Source organism: Ammospiza nelsoni, chromosome 7, assembly GCF_027579445.1.
Source record: "Ammospiza nelsoni isolate bAmmNel1 chromosome 7, bAmmNel1.pri, whole genome shotgun sequence".
In the NCBI taxonomy this organism is placed as follows: domain Eukaryota; kingdom Metazoa; phylum Chordata; class Aves; order Passeriformes; family Passerellidae; genus Ammospiza; species Ammospiza nelsoni.
In genome coordinates this window covers 1409066-1421994 of record NC_080639.1, presented here as the reverse complement: position 1 = coordinate 1421994, position 12929 = coordinate 1409066, and the positions used below count along the sequence as shown (strand labels likewise).

Sequence of the window (12929 nt, the reverse complement as noted above, 5' to 3'; positions counted from 1 at the left end):
ATATGAGACAATAAAAACAAAGACTTATGGATGGTCTGGGTACCTTTTCTGGGCAAAATAAGCCTGAAAAAGGACCCACATTAACAGAGGATTAACCCTTAAAAGCAACAGCCTGTTGCATATTCATATACCTCATACATGGTGCATAAATTCCATTCAAACACAGGATTCTGTCTGGGCAGTGTCAACTTCTTCCTCTGAATTCTGACAGCATCTTCAGGGCTGAGCAAGGTGGGAAGAAGTTCATTTCTTCTGATAATGGAGCAATAAATTCCCTTTCTCTGAAAGATTTGGGTGTCCTGTGGCTGCTATCTTGGTGAGAGTCCTCTCTTTAGAAAAAAATAAGTATCCTACACAGCATCGTTTCTATTTTAACATTTTGTTGTAACCTAAAACTATATTTAACACACTACTTAAGAAAATCAGTACAGCATCACTTTCTAACACAACACAAATAATATTCATTTGAATATTTGCCAAAAGCCAATCATAAAATACACATTTTTCACACTGCCGTTCCACGGGAGTTTCGCTGCTGCTCAGGGATTGACCTTGGGCTTCCAGGGAATGCACAAAAATCCCTGGAGCTGGCTCCAGCCTGTCAGGAATTGGTGCTGCTCCCACCGAGGGCTCCTTGCTCAGCTGAAGAGAATCTGCAGTAAAAAATCCTCATTTATTGCTGATTTGATGCAGAGCAAATGACCGATGGAGGATAAGTGTGAATCCAAGGCCGGGAATGTGGATCTCAGGAGGGAAAGGCTGGGATCTGCAGCAGCCTCGAGATGCCAGGGCCAGGGGAAGGAGGAGGAGGAGAGAAGAGCTCCCTGCCTGGTGCCCACTGGCAGCAGGAGGGACAAAAGGGCTTCCCAAATGTGGAATGCGAGAAATAGCTGCTCACTCCTCATGGTTCAGGAAGGTCTGCTAAACCTTATCAAAAATACAACAGAAGACTGAATAAAGAAAAAAGGTTACGGTGCAGGGAGCAAAAGGTTTTCCCACCATGTGCTCAGCCCCCTCACAATGGAGGTTTTACCCTTTTTAACCCTTCAACCCCTCCCAAAGTTCTGTCCATCAGCCCCTTCTTTGCTGTCCAGTGGTGGAAATCTCTCCCCCAAATCCTGATTGGAGCTCAGGTGTTCCACAGTGACAAGCCAGTCCCAACCCCAGCTGTCCCTTGATAACCACACGAGGGGGTACAACATACCTATAAATCTATAAAACTTTTCTTAACCTGCTTGCATGGTATTTGTCCATTAATGGTGAGAGTCAGTCGTGGCATTCCTCATCTATCACACCAGAACACCTCACCCTGCAGTGCTGCCAGCTCTGGATGGATCCCGGACTGGAAATTCCAGCTCAGCTTTGGGGCAGCCCGAGCAGGCTGGAGATGCCTTGGAGGGAAATGAACCCAGGACATCCCTCTGGCTGTCCTGGATGGCTCCAGCCCCTGCCAGGGGCTCAGAGACCTTGGCACAGAGCCCAGGACACCTGTGCCTTTGATTTTGACCCATGGAGCAAATTACCACCTTTATATGAGGAATTACAAGCCATGAAAGTTTAGGTAGAATGATAGTTAGCTTGTCACAGGGTGGAAAAATAGAATTTTGGGGTTTTAGAATGGGGGTTCAGAGGCCAAGATGGGGGAATTTGGGTGTGCCTTGTCCTCCTTATTCTTCTTGGCCTCCATCTTCTGCTGTGATGTTGGCACTTTTAGATTGGTTTAGAGTAGAAGCTCACTGTCTAACGTAGATGATAGGTATTGGGAAGTAACTGTAAATATTGTACACGTAGTTGCTTTTAGAATAAAAACAGAACACCGCCCCAAGGGTGGGCAGTGTGCCATGGACTGACCTGCTGGATGGATCTCAGCAGGTCAGGAAAAGAATGTTATAGATAACAAATGTTACAGATAACAGCAAATAAACAACCTTGAAAAGCAGAACAGAAGAGTCCTGACTGCTTCTTCGGTTGCCAGGCTGGGAAAAGAGACTGACACATCTCGGGGTCACTCTGACCACAGAGACCCCCGAGATGGAGGGAAATTAAGCCCCCAGAGGGGGTGGAGATGTCCCTCAGCATCCCCTGAGGGTCCCCAGCTGCTGCCGGGCAAGAGCCAGGAGCCAAGGGAGGGGACAGAACTGCAAATTCCCATGGGGAACAGACTTGTCCCAGCCAGAAAATCCACTACACACCCCAGCCCTGGTGTTACCCTTCTCTTTGGGGGCACCCTGCAGTTTGGGGAGCTGTGGGGCACCCCCAGTATCACTGCCTGGGGTCTCTGCACAAATCACCAACGGGATGGGACTGCTGGGGAATGCATCTCGAGCTCTTCATCTTCCAGCATCAGTCTCATTACATGGTTATGGCAATGGGAAGATGCCAGCAGCTCACAGCCCCGGCAGCAGACAGAGAACTTCAAGTTACAATTTAAAAGTTTTTGACCAATCACACAAAGCAAAAGCACATTGACAGTAGTTCTATCCAACCACTGTAAGCACACATACCTTCAGTGAAACAATATTGCTTATTTAGAATACAATACCTGCTTGTAAGCATTAAAATACAATCCACAGGGCTCCATTATTAAGCTTAGAACCTCCTAATATCTTGGTAGATAAACTTTTCTGTAGCTTAGGGAGGTATTCTAGCCAAGCATTAATACACAGACCCTTCTTCTATTTCTCCTTACTTGTCTACTTCTTATAAAAACTTTCTGCTGACGAATCTTATGGCTACTGCTTAACTCTAATCAGACTTCTGCTGTCTCTGAGGCCTGCCTTTTGTAGGTTTCCCAAAACGCTCTGATTTTAAGGATTCCCCCACCCGGGATGGATGAGCCTCTCGGACTGCGGCCGGGGAAAGCGGATTGGGCAGCACCTTCCTCCCCACCCTCCTCCTCCTCCTCCTCCTGCTCTCCCCAGCAGAGAGAGGAGCGGCACCATCCCCATCTCCCGCTCTGCGGATCCAGCTGGTAATGGCCGGGCTGATTGACCGCAGATTTCCCCGTAACTGAGCTTAATTAGCGAGCTAATCAGCTCTGGAGATGCTTCCAATTTATTTATTGGCTGGTGGCTGCCACTTTAATCGGCCCGGCCAGTTCACGCTGGCATCGCCGAGCTTTTGTGCCAGGTGAGGAAAGAGAAATTTATTTTGCTTTTTTTTTTTTTTTTTAAGAGGTAATTTTTTTCCTGGATTTTCCTTTTCCACTGGAATGATTGGGAAAGTGGCATCGGTGTTCCATGGGCGCTGGGACATCTCTGGGCTGATGTTCCTGGGGTGGAGGCAAAGGAGGAAGGGGAGCACTGCTGGTGGGGCAGACGGAATCCAGACAGAACCTCTGTCCCAGGTGTTGGGGAGCAGGGGAGCAGAGATGGGAAAAAGCTCCCATCCTTGGCTCCTGGCCCTCCAGATGTGGGACTGAGATGTGGGATGACAGCAAGAGAAGGAGGGAAGGGAATGGGATTTCCACACCTTCCTTCCCTGCTGCGGAGAGGAAGCAAAGGGAAGAGAGGAAGGATGGAAAGAGAGGAAAACAGCTGGAGAAGGCACCTGCAAGGGCAAGAATCCACCCATCAATGCCCTGAAGGCAGCCAGTCTCCAGCTGAAGCCCTGGAGAAGATGGAGAGACACCCCCCCCCCCCCCCATACCTTGTTGGATCTGTTACAGATCCATATTTTAAGCAAAAAAAAAAAAAAAAAAAAAAAAAAAAAAAAAAAAAAAAAAAAAAAAAAGAAGGAGAAAAGGCCTTGCTGCTCACTGGAGCCTGCCAGGCTCGAGCTGCTGGATCCATTCCCATTCCCCTCCCGTTGGTCCCAGGGCCCTTCAGCGCTGGTGTTTTCTCCTGTGAGGACATTTTGGGCAGTAATTAGTAATAATCGAGTTAATTAGTAATAACTGAGTCATTTCCCCCCTCTCTGCCAAGGCAGGAGGGGGGTGGGGGTCAGGGCCTGGTACCTTGGGGACAAGGGGTGACAATGCCAGGGGGCACTCCCCATCCTTCCCTCCCCTCTGGGATGCCAAGCTCATCCCTGGAAGGGTCCCAGGCCAGGACACCTGGAGCCTCCTGGGCTGGTGGGAGTTGGGAATGGGATGAGCTTGGAGGGGTCTCCCCACCCAAACATTCCTGCAGGATCCTGCAGCACATCCTGGAGCTGAGCCACGGCAGGCAGGGAGGTGGGGCTGGATAAGCCCAGGGAAATGGGGATTGGGAGGTGGATGGATCCAGGGGAGTGAGGGATTGGGAGCTGGATAAATCCAGGGGAATGAGGGGACTGGGAGGTGGATAAATCCAGGAAAAATGGGGGATTGGGAGCTGGATAAATCCAGGGAGATGAGGGGATTGGGAGCTGGATAATTCCAGGGAAATGGGCACTGGGAGTTGAATGAATCCAGGGAAATGGGGACTGGGAGGTGGATGGATCCAGGGACGTGAAGGATTGGGAGCTGGATAAATCCAGGGAAATAGAGATTGGGAGCTAGATGGATCCAGGGAAATGGGAAATTGGGAGCTGGATAAATCTAGGGAGATGAGGGGACTGGGAGCTGGATAAATCCAGAGAAATGGGGGATTGGGAGCTGGATAAATCCAGGGAGAAGAGGGATTGGGAGCTGGATAAATCCAGAAAATTTGGGCACTGGGAGCTGAATAAATCCACGGAGGTGAAGGATTGGGAGCTGGATAAATCCAGGGAGATGAGGGACTGGGAGCTGGATGGATGCAGGGAAATTGGGGATTGTGAGATGGATAAATCCAGGGAAAATGGGGGATTGGGAGCTGGATAAATCCAGGGAGATGAGGGATTAGGAGATGGATGGATCCAGGGAGATGGGGATTGGGAGATGAATGGATCCAAGGAGATGAGGGATTGGAGCTGGATAAATCTAGGGAGGTGGGGATTGGGAGCTGGATAAATCCAGGGGAATGAGGGGACTGGGAGCTGGATAAATCCAGGGAGATGAGGGACTGGGAGCTGGATGGATGCAGGGAAATTGGGGATTGTGAGATGGATAAATCCAGGGGAATGAGGGGACTGGGAGCTGGATAAATCCAGGGAGATGAGGGACTGGGAGCTGGATGGATCCAGGGAGGTGGGGATTGGGAGCTGGATAAATCCGGAAAATTTGGGCACTGGGAGCTGAATAAATCCACGGAGGTGAAGGATTGGGAGCTGGATAAATCCAGGGAGATGAGGGACTGGGAGCTGGATGGATGCAGGGAAATGAGGGCACTGGGAGCTGGGTAAATCCTGAGACCCCTGGGATAATCAGGGTTTGCTCCTGGCACCAGGGGAGCAGGGGGTTCGTGGCTGCAGCTCTGGAATCTCTCCTGGAGAGGGTCATTAGAGGGAGTAATTGGGATCACCTCACTTTACAAATGTTACTCTGCAGCACCAGGCAGGAAGACAGATCGATCTCAACTATTATTCATTAAGGAAAGTCCTTTATAAATCCCAAATTAACAATTTCTCTCGGAGAGAGCCTTCCCATTACCCTCCTCTGGCGGGGACTTATTGCCTCTTTGGAAATGGGGAAATCTGAAAATAATTGGGGAGGGGGCAGAAACGGCAGCTGTGGGCTTAGGAGCCCAACATCTGGCTGGGAAAAAATACAGATGTGTGTTTTAAAAATGGCCATGAGCCTGATTCAGAGGGGATGGGACAGAAAGCTGCTCCCACTGGGGAACTCTGCACGGGTGGTTTCTATAACCCATTCCCATGGCTTCTTCTGGCTCTTCTGGGAATGCCAGCAAGGGATGCAGATTCTTCTTAAAGCGCTTTTGGGGCCAAACTCACCTTTTTCCCACAACATTCCCAAGTATGGATGCATTTGCAGCAAAACAAAAAATCCTGAAGAGGATGAAAACGGGGAGGAAAACAGTAAAAAAATTCTGTTTATAAAAATTCTGTTTATACTCAAGAAGTTGCAATTTTTATCACTTCAGGTAGCATCAAGACGTGCTAACTTAAAATAAAAAAAATAAAAAAAAAAAAAAAAAAAAACAAATCACTGCCAAAGGCCCTTTTGGGGAGGCCATTTTTGGGTTCTTTTAGAGAAGCTTGGGAGCCCCAGGCAGGTGGCACCACACAGGAGAGTGTTATGATGAAAATGATAGCCGGGAATCTCCGGGTTGTCTTTTGCTGGGTACATTAATAGGATGTGAGCACTAAAAGCCGGCCGTGGGCCCTCTGCCACTCGGGGCTGAAATTCCCATTTCCAGCGTGGTCTGCCACTCGGGGCTGAAATTCCCATTTCCAGCGTGGTTTTAGGGCTCTGACTCAGCGCAGCTCAGCTTCGAACACCCCCGGTTCCACCGCCCGATCCCCCTGCTCGGTGATTATTGCCCCGGGGGATGAATTCCCGTTCGGAGCATCCTGGGAGCAGCCGGGACTCGCTCCGTGCCCGGCGATGCTCCGGGGATGCCCCCAGGGATGCGGGATGAGCATCCCCAGGGTTTTCCCCACGCTGGAAAAGGCGGAACGCGGTGCCCCACACCCCCCTCGCGGGTCTAAACCTGTTTCAGGGTCTAAATCTGTAGGAATTGCACGGAATTCTGTAGATTTTGGTTATTGCTAAAATCGCCCTGTACGGGTTGAACTCGATCTCCTGCCAGAACCGGCAACCGAGGAAACGCCGCCTTTTGGTTATGAGCCCTGGGAGATGAAGCTGAGGTTTAAAGTCCACGTGGTTCAGGGGAAAAAAAAATAAAATAAAAACAAAAGAGCAACAAGCCGAGAAAACAGGAGCAGCCTCCATCCCTGCATCCCTCCATCCTTGCTCCATCATCGGGGCTGCTCGGAGGGGCCGCCTTTGCCTTCCCCCTCCGGCCCGGGGAAAGTTGTGCGAGCGAAGTTGGGGCCGGAGGGAGGGAGCGAGGGCGGCCCCGATCCACGGGCGAGTTTAATGGGATCAGGTCAGTGTAATCCTGTTTCAGCCATTGTCGCGCCGGCAGCCGAGGAGACCTCAGACTATAGGGGAAGGCGCTTTTCAAGCCTCCGCGGTGCTGCCACAAAGCCAGAGGCACAAAAGCGGCCGGGAGGATGAAGTGGCTCGAAATAAACAGATTAAGGCTCTCTATGGGCCGGGCGTAGCGGGAGGAAGAAAAGAGCAAGCGAGGGGCGGGCGAGCAGGGGATGGAAGGGACCCGGCACCCCCGAGGGGACACACGGGGGACACAGGGGGGACACGGGCCCGGCGGGATCTCCGCGCTGCCCAAGGCTTTGGGATGAGCGGTCCATTTGTGCGGGGCGCTCTGCGATTCTCACAGGTTGTCCCCGTGCGTGCGGCGCTGCTCGGGCGGCGCTTTGCGGCCCCGGGATGCGGTTCCGCGCGGGACAGAGGGGACACGGCCCCCGGGACACCTCGGCGTGGGGGCAGTGCCGGGGGCACCGGGGCACGCTCGGTCCCTCGGCGGGGCATTCCCAAGGGAGCGCAGCCCCCCGTCCCTCCGCGCACCGCCGGCCGCGTCCTGGCACATTCCCGGGGCAGGGACGAGGCAGGAAGAGCCGGAGCGGGCCGGGACAATGCGAGCAATCAACGCGGGACACACAGAACCGAGCCGCGCTGGGCGCGGGGGCTGCGGGCAGCGCGGTGAGCGGGGGGGATTTAAAGGCGATGATGTCTCATTTAACATCCCAGCGCCGTCCCAGCCCCGCTGCCTTAAAAAAATCCCCGTTTGTGGCCAAACGCAAAGCCGGGTTTGCAGCAGAGAGAGGAGAGAGCTCCCCGTCCCCTCCGAGCTCGGGTTTGCCGCCGCTTCTCCCCGAGCCCCGCGATTATTTGATCTGCAGATGTAAGAGGAATTTATTGTAACAACAAATATAGTGATGTCAAAGCCCAGCCTTGGATTAAAGCCGGCAGCCAAAGGGGAAGTGTATTAATTTCAAACAGCATCAGAGGCCAGCGCCTATTAGGACGAGCTATTCTTCAGACCCCCCCATCAGAATTAATCATTGGGAGTTAATTTGAAGCTCAGACAAGTTGCTGTTAATTTAGTGCGGGGAGGACGGGATGGAATAAAAAGCTGAGGTGCTGGCCGGGCCTCCTGGGTCTCATTAATCAGCGAGCTGAGACGGCCTGGCTTGATTACAATTTGCAAAAAAATTCATTAGAGCCCGGGCGATTGACAATTTTTCTCTCTGCCTGTGATCTGACTCATTAGGCAGCCAAATGAAAGCCATGATGATGGTGATGATGACAGCTATCAACCCCCTCGCTTGTTTATCTCCTTCTCCTCCGGCCCCCGGCCCGGGGCTTCCCCTCCGGCCCCGCTCCGGCTTGGGGGGACCCGGAGACTCCCAGAGACCGGGGCTGGCACCGGGGGGATCCCCGGGGGAACGGGGCTGAGCGGCGGCCGCTCCTCCCCAAAACCCCGCACTGGCAGCCCGGGAGGGGCACGGCCCGGTTTGGGGGGCACGGCTTAATTTGGGGGGCACGGCCCGGTTTAGGGGCACGGCCCGGTTTAGGGGCACAGCTTGGTTTGGGGAGCACAGCCCGGTTTGGGGTCGTAACCCGGTTTGATGGGTCAAGCCCGTTTTGGAGCGCATCCCCTGGTTTGGGAAGCACAGCCCGGTTTGGGGGGCATCCCCCAGTTTTGGGGAGCACAGCCCGGTTAGGGAGCACAGTCTGGTTTTGGGGTCATACCCCGGTTTAAGGGGGTACAGCCCGATTTGGGGTGAATCCCCCGGTTTGGAGGCGCATCCCCCAGTTTTAGGGGCACAGCCTGGTTTGGGGTGCACAGCCCGCTCTGAGGTGCATCCCTCGGTTTGTGGATGCATCCCCTGGTTTGGGGTGCATGTTAGTTTGGGGTGCATTCTCTAGTTTGGGGTGCAGCCCCCGCTTTTGGGAGCACACCCCGGTTTTGTGGATGCATCCCCTGGTTTGGGACACACACCCCGGTTTGGGGTGCACCCCCCGGTTTGGGGGCACAGCCCGGAGTTCTGCAGGCTCCGCGCTGCCCGGGCAGCCCCGAGATCCGGCCGGGATCAATCCCAGCAATTCCAGAGATGATCATTTTTGTTTTCAGCAGCAGCAGCAGCAGCGCCGGGGGTGTTGCGGGGGGTTCGTCCCACGCGTGTTTTCCCGCGGCTCCCGGCGAACCCCCGAAAATATGATCGTCATTATAATGAATATTCCGCTTTTTAGAAAAGCTTTTTAGAGCGTTTTGCAGCTTTTTAAAGCAGGCTGGAACTGCGCGCGTTTCCCCGCGTGTCCGCGGCTGCCCGTGGGGCGATGCTGGCCGGGGTTTGGCTTTTTTGGGGAGCACCTGGTGGGGATGGAAACGGATCCATTCACCCCCGTGCACCCCCGGAGCCACGGCCGAACCCCCTCGGACCCAAACAACATCATATAACAGCATTAATTATAATCATTATAATAAATTAGTGATGAAGCGCCCGAGCCTGGGAACCTGTCCCGGGACAGAACGAACCCCCCCATCCCCCGATTTAATTATTTCATTTTAATAAACCTCACCCCCCCACCAAACCCCCCCCCCCCCTCGGCGCTCCGTTTTCCTGGGGAAAATTTCATTTTTAATCCCAAATCGCCGCCGCCGATGTCACGGCGGCACCGGCACGGATGGAGCCGGGATAATGGGGAAGGGGAAAAACAAAAAGGGGATGAAAAGGGAAAAGGCAGCGGGAAGGGAAGGGAAGGGGGGACGCGGGACCCTTCGGCCCCGAGCCCTCCCAGCCCCGCCGCAACGAAAACGGGCGCGGGGTTTGGGGCAGCGGCTGCACCCCCCAAAAAATCCCCAAAAACGGGGCTGGGGGAGCAAAGGGACCCCCAGACCCCGGCTGGGGGTGGGAGGGAGAGGCGGCACCCCCAAAACGCGGGCAGGGTCAGAGCCGGGAGGGTGCGGGGCTGCTCTGCCCCCAGCCCCGAGCAGGCACTGCCAAACAGATTTTTGGGTTTTTTTTTTTTTTGGAGCTTTCACAACCCTCAAAATAAAGGGAATAGGAAAAGAAAAAAACAAAAAAAAAAGAGAAAGTTTTCCACCCGGCTCCCCCCTCCCCGGCAATAAGTGCGGCTGGGAAAATATGAAGAACAACCACAAAAGCAGAAAATCGAAAATAGAGGCGAGAGCAGCATCGCTCCGCTCCAGCAGCGCAGGAGGGGAAAGGAAAATCAGCTCAGCACCAGATCCTGGACAGAGCAGCCGGGGGCTGGAGGGCGTTTTTGGCCTTTTTTTTTTTCCTTTTAAAGTCTTTTTCTGTTTCTTTGTCGGTTTTTATTCACAAGACTTAGTTTGCTTTTAAATTTCATAACTTATAAGGAAATAAGCTACATTGAAATAAATTAAACACCATAGTGAAGATCGTGCTGCTTTTTTTTTTCTCTCTCTTTTTTCTTTTTTTTTTTTTTTTTTTTTTGCCATTTTCCCACCCTCCCTCCCCTTCAAACATGGCTTGGTAGAATAGGCAAACCAAATCGACAGAAAGCCAGGCAAAAAAAAAAAAAAGAAAAAAGAAGAAAAAAGAAAAGATTTTAAAAACTCATTCCCCAGTGCCTGCCACTCAGCCATCGGCAATAAAACCAAACAATAAAAAAGGCATGAAATGAAACTCTGAGTTTTCTTTCGGCTTTTTTTTTTTTGTCTGTCTGTTTGTTCTCTCGTCTTTTTGTCGGTTTGTTTTTGTTTATGTTTTTTACCTTTCGCCCCGAATAAGAAAGAAAACCCCAAAGGTGCCAAAAGGCGCTGCGGGGCTCGCTGGGGACGCTCCGGCCGCGGGCTCCAGGGCGGCCTGGCAATAATAAATATCTCTGTTCTGGGGCAGGGAGGGCTCTGTGCGCCTCTTCCCGCCGGGATATCCCCGCTCCGGCATTTCCCAAACACTTCCCGAGCCTCTTCCCCTCGCGGCGAGCGCAAAGTTTCGCTTTAAAGTTCGCCCGCGCTGGGGACTCGCCGGGCGCTCACAACGCGGGGTTCTTATTTTTTCGTGCTGTTTTTTGCGGTGCGTTTTTGTTGTTGTTGGGTTTTGTGGGTTTGGTGTTTTTTTTTCCTGCTTCTCTCGTTTTTGTTTTTACGCGGGCGGGTCGCCTTCAAACCCCGGGTTTGGGAAGTTTTCCCGTGGAAAACGGAGCGCGGGAGGGAGGGATGGATGGAGAGCGATCAGGGTCGGGCTTGCTCCAGCTGCTGGTGCTGACTTCTGATGGCGAACCTGCTGACGTGCACCGGGATGGGCACCACGATCTTGGGGTTCCGCGAGGGCTCCCCCGTCTTGGAGTTGGCGTTGCCTGCCTTGACCCGTTTCCACTTGGCCCGCCTGTTCTGGAACCAGATTTTCACCTGCACCTCGCTGAGTTTGAGGGCGTGCGCGATCTGGGACCGCTCGGTGAGGGACAGGTACTTTTTGCAGTGGAACTCCTTCTCCAGCTCCAGCAGCTGCTCGCTGGTGAAGGCTGTTCGCCGCCGCCGGTTCTTGCCCGTGGCCGTGGTGCTGCCGGAGCCGGGCGCGCTCTGCGGGCTCTCCTCCAGCGCCGCGCCCGAGTCCTCCTCCTTGTGAGCCGCCTGCCCGGCGATGTTGTCGTCCGAGCTGTAATCGAGATCGCTGTCCATGGAGAAACTTTCCTCCTTGCCTTTCGCCTCCTCCTCCGCCTTGGCGTCCTCCTTGCCCTGGCCGCGGAGAGCCCCGGCTGCAAGGGAGCAGAGGCCTCGCGTTAGCGTCCCAGCGCCCCAAAAACCACGCTCTGACCACCCCCTTTTTTAGTTTTTATTTTCCCTCATTTTTTTCCCCCTACCTTCCGCTCGCTCCGACGTTACCGAGAGCTCAGCCCTCGCTGCCGCCCGCTGCCCCCCATCATCCCCGCTCCGTCACTCACCGAGGGAAGCCTGCACGGCGTCGGCGGCGGGGAAGGGCAGCAGCGCTCCGTCCTTGCCCAGGAAAGCTTTTCCGTCGTCGCCTCCGCCGTCCGGGGGGATGCCCTCGGCTTTCTCGAAGTTGCCCGGCGGCGGCGCGAACTTCCTGGCGGCCTCCTGGTGCTGCGGGGACGCGGGGAAGGTGCCGGGCAGCGTGGCCATGAGCGTGGAGGTGAGCGCCATGCCCTGCGCCAGGCTGGAGCAGAAGCCGGAGGGCAGGCTGGGCAGCGGGTGGTGCTGCGGGTGCGCGGGCGGCAGCGCGGGCGGCAGCGCGGGCGGCGGCGGCGGCGGCGGCGGCAGCACCACGGGCCGGTAGGGCATGAACATGGGGTAGCCGGTGTACACGAAGTGCCCGGGGGCGGGCGGCGGGGGGCTGCCGATCAGAGAGTCGATGCTGAAGGCCGTGCTGCTTCCCAGCGGGCGCTGCATCATCATCAGCGAGGGCTGGAAAGCCGCGCTCATGCCGGAGCAGCGGCGGCGGCGGCAGCGAGCGGGAGAGCCGGCACCTTCCTCCTCCTCCTCCTCCTCTTCCTCCCGCTCGTCCCGAGGCTGCTGCCGCTGCTCGGCGGCGGCGGCGGCGGCGTGCTGGCCGCTGGGCCGAGCCGGGGCGGAGCGGGGCCGCGGCCCGACAGCTCCCGCACCTCGGGGCCGCCCCGCCCGCGCTGCGCCCCCGCGGAGCCGCCGCCGCCGCTCTGCCCGCCCGCGCTGCCCCGCGCCCATTCACATTTTGGCCGCCTGGGAACCCGGCCCGCCCCACGTGGCCGCCGCCGCCGCCGCCCATTGGTGGAGAGGGGGAAGGGGCGGGGCTTGGAGGAGAGGCCACGCCCCCCCAGGGCACGCCCCATTCGCGGCGCCCCGGACGGCGCGGCCCACGCGGGACCGCCCGCGGAACCTGCGCGGCTCCGGCCGGAACACCGGGACAGCCCCGCGCTGCCTCCCGAACCCCGGAACAGCCCTTTCCCTAAACATTTTCCTTCTCTCTTTTTCTTTCCTTTTCCCCTCTTTTTTCCTCTTTTTCTTCCTTTTTTTTTTTTTTCATTTTTTCCCTTTTTTTCTCCTTTTTCCCCCTTT

The 12929-nt window shown here is 55.0% G+C and overlaps 1 protein-coding gene across 1 annotated transcript; it reads right to left on the bottom strand.

Moving 5' to 3' along the window:
- Positions 1-10529: 10529 nt before the first annotated feature.
- GBX2 (gastrulation brain homeobox 2) lies at positions 10530-12320 on the bottom strand. The gene is made up of 2 exons (XM_059476236.1): positions 11822-12320; positions 10530-11635 (listed from the first exon to the last, which is right to left on the bottom strand). Exons 1-2 carry the CDS (start codon positions 12318-12320, stop codon positions 11112-11114), a joined length of 1023 nt encoding a protein of 340 aa, XP_059332219.1. The 3' UTR covers positions 10530-11111.
- Positions 12321-12929: the final 609 nt, after the last annotated feature.

Coding starts and splice junctions, on each gene's coding strand:
- GBX2 (XM_059476236.1), bottom strand. CDS start 12,320: ATGAGCGCGGCTTTCCAGCCCTCGCTGATGATGATGCAGCGCCCGCTG. Junction 11,636..11,821: donor CGCCGTGCAGGCTTCCCTCG/GTGAGTGACGGA, acceptor GCTCCCTTGCAG/CCGGGGCTCTCCGCGGCCAG.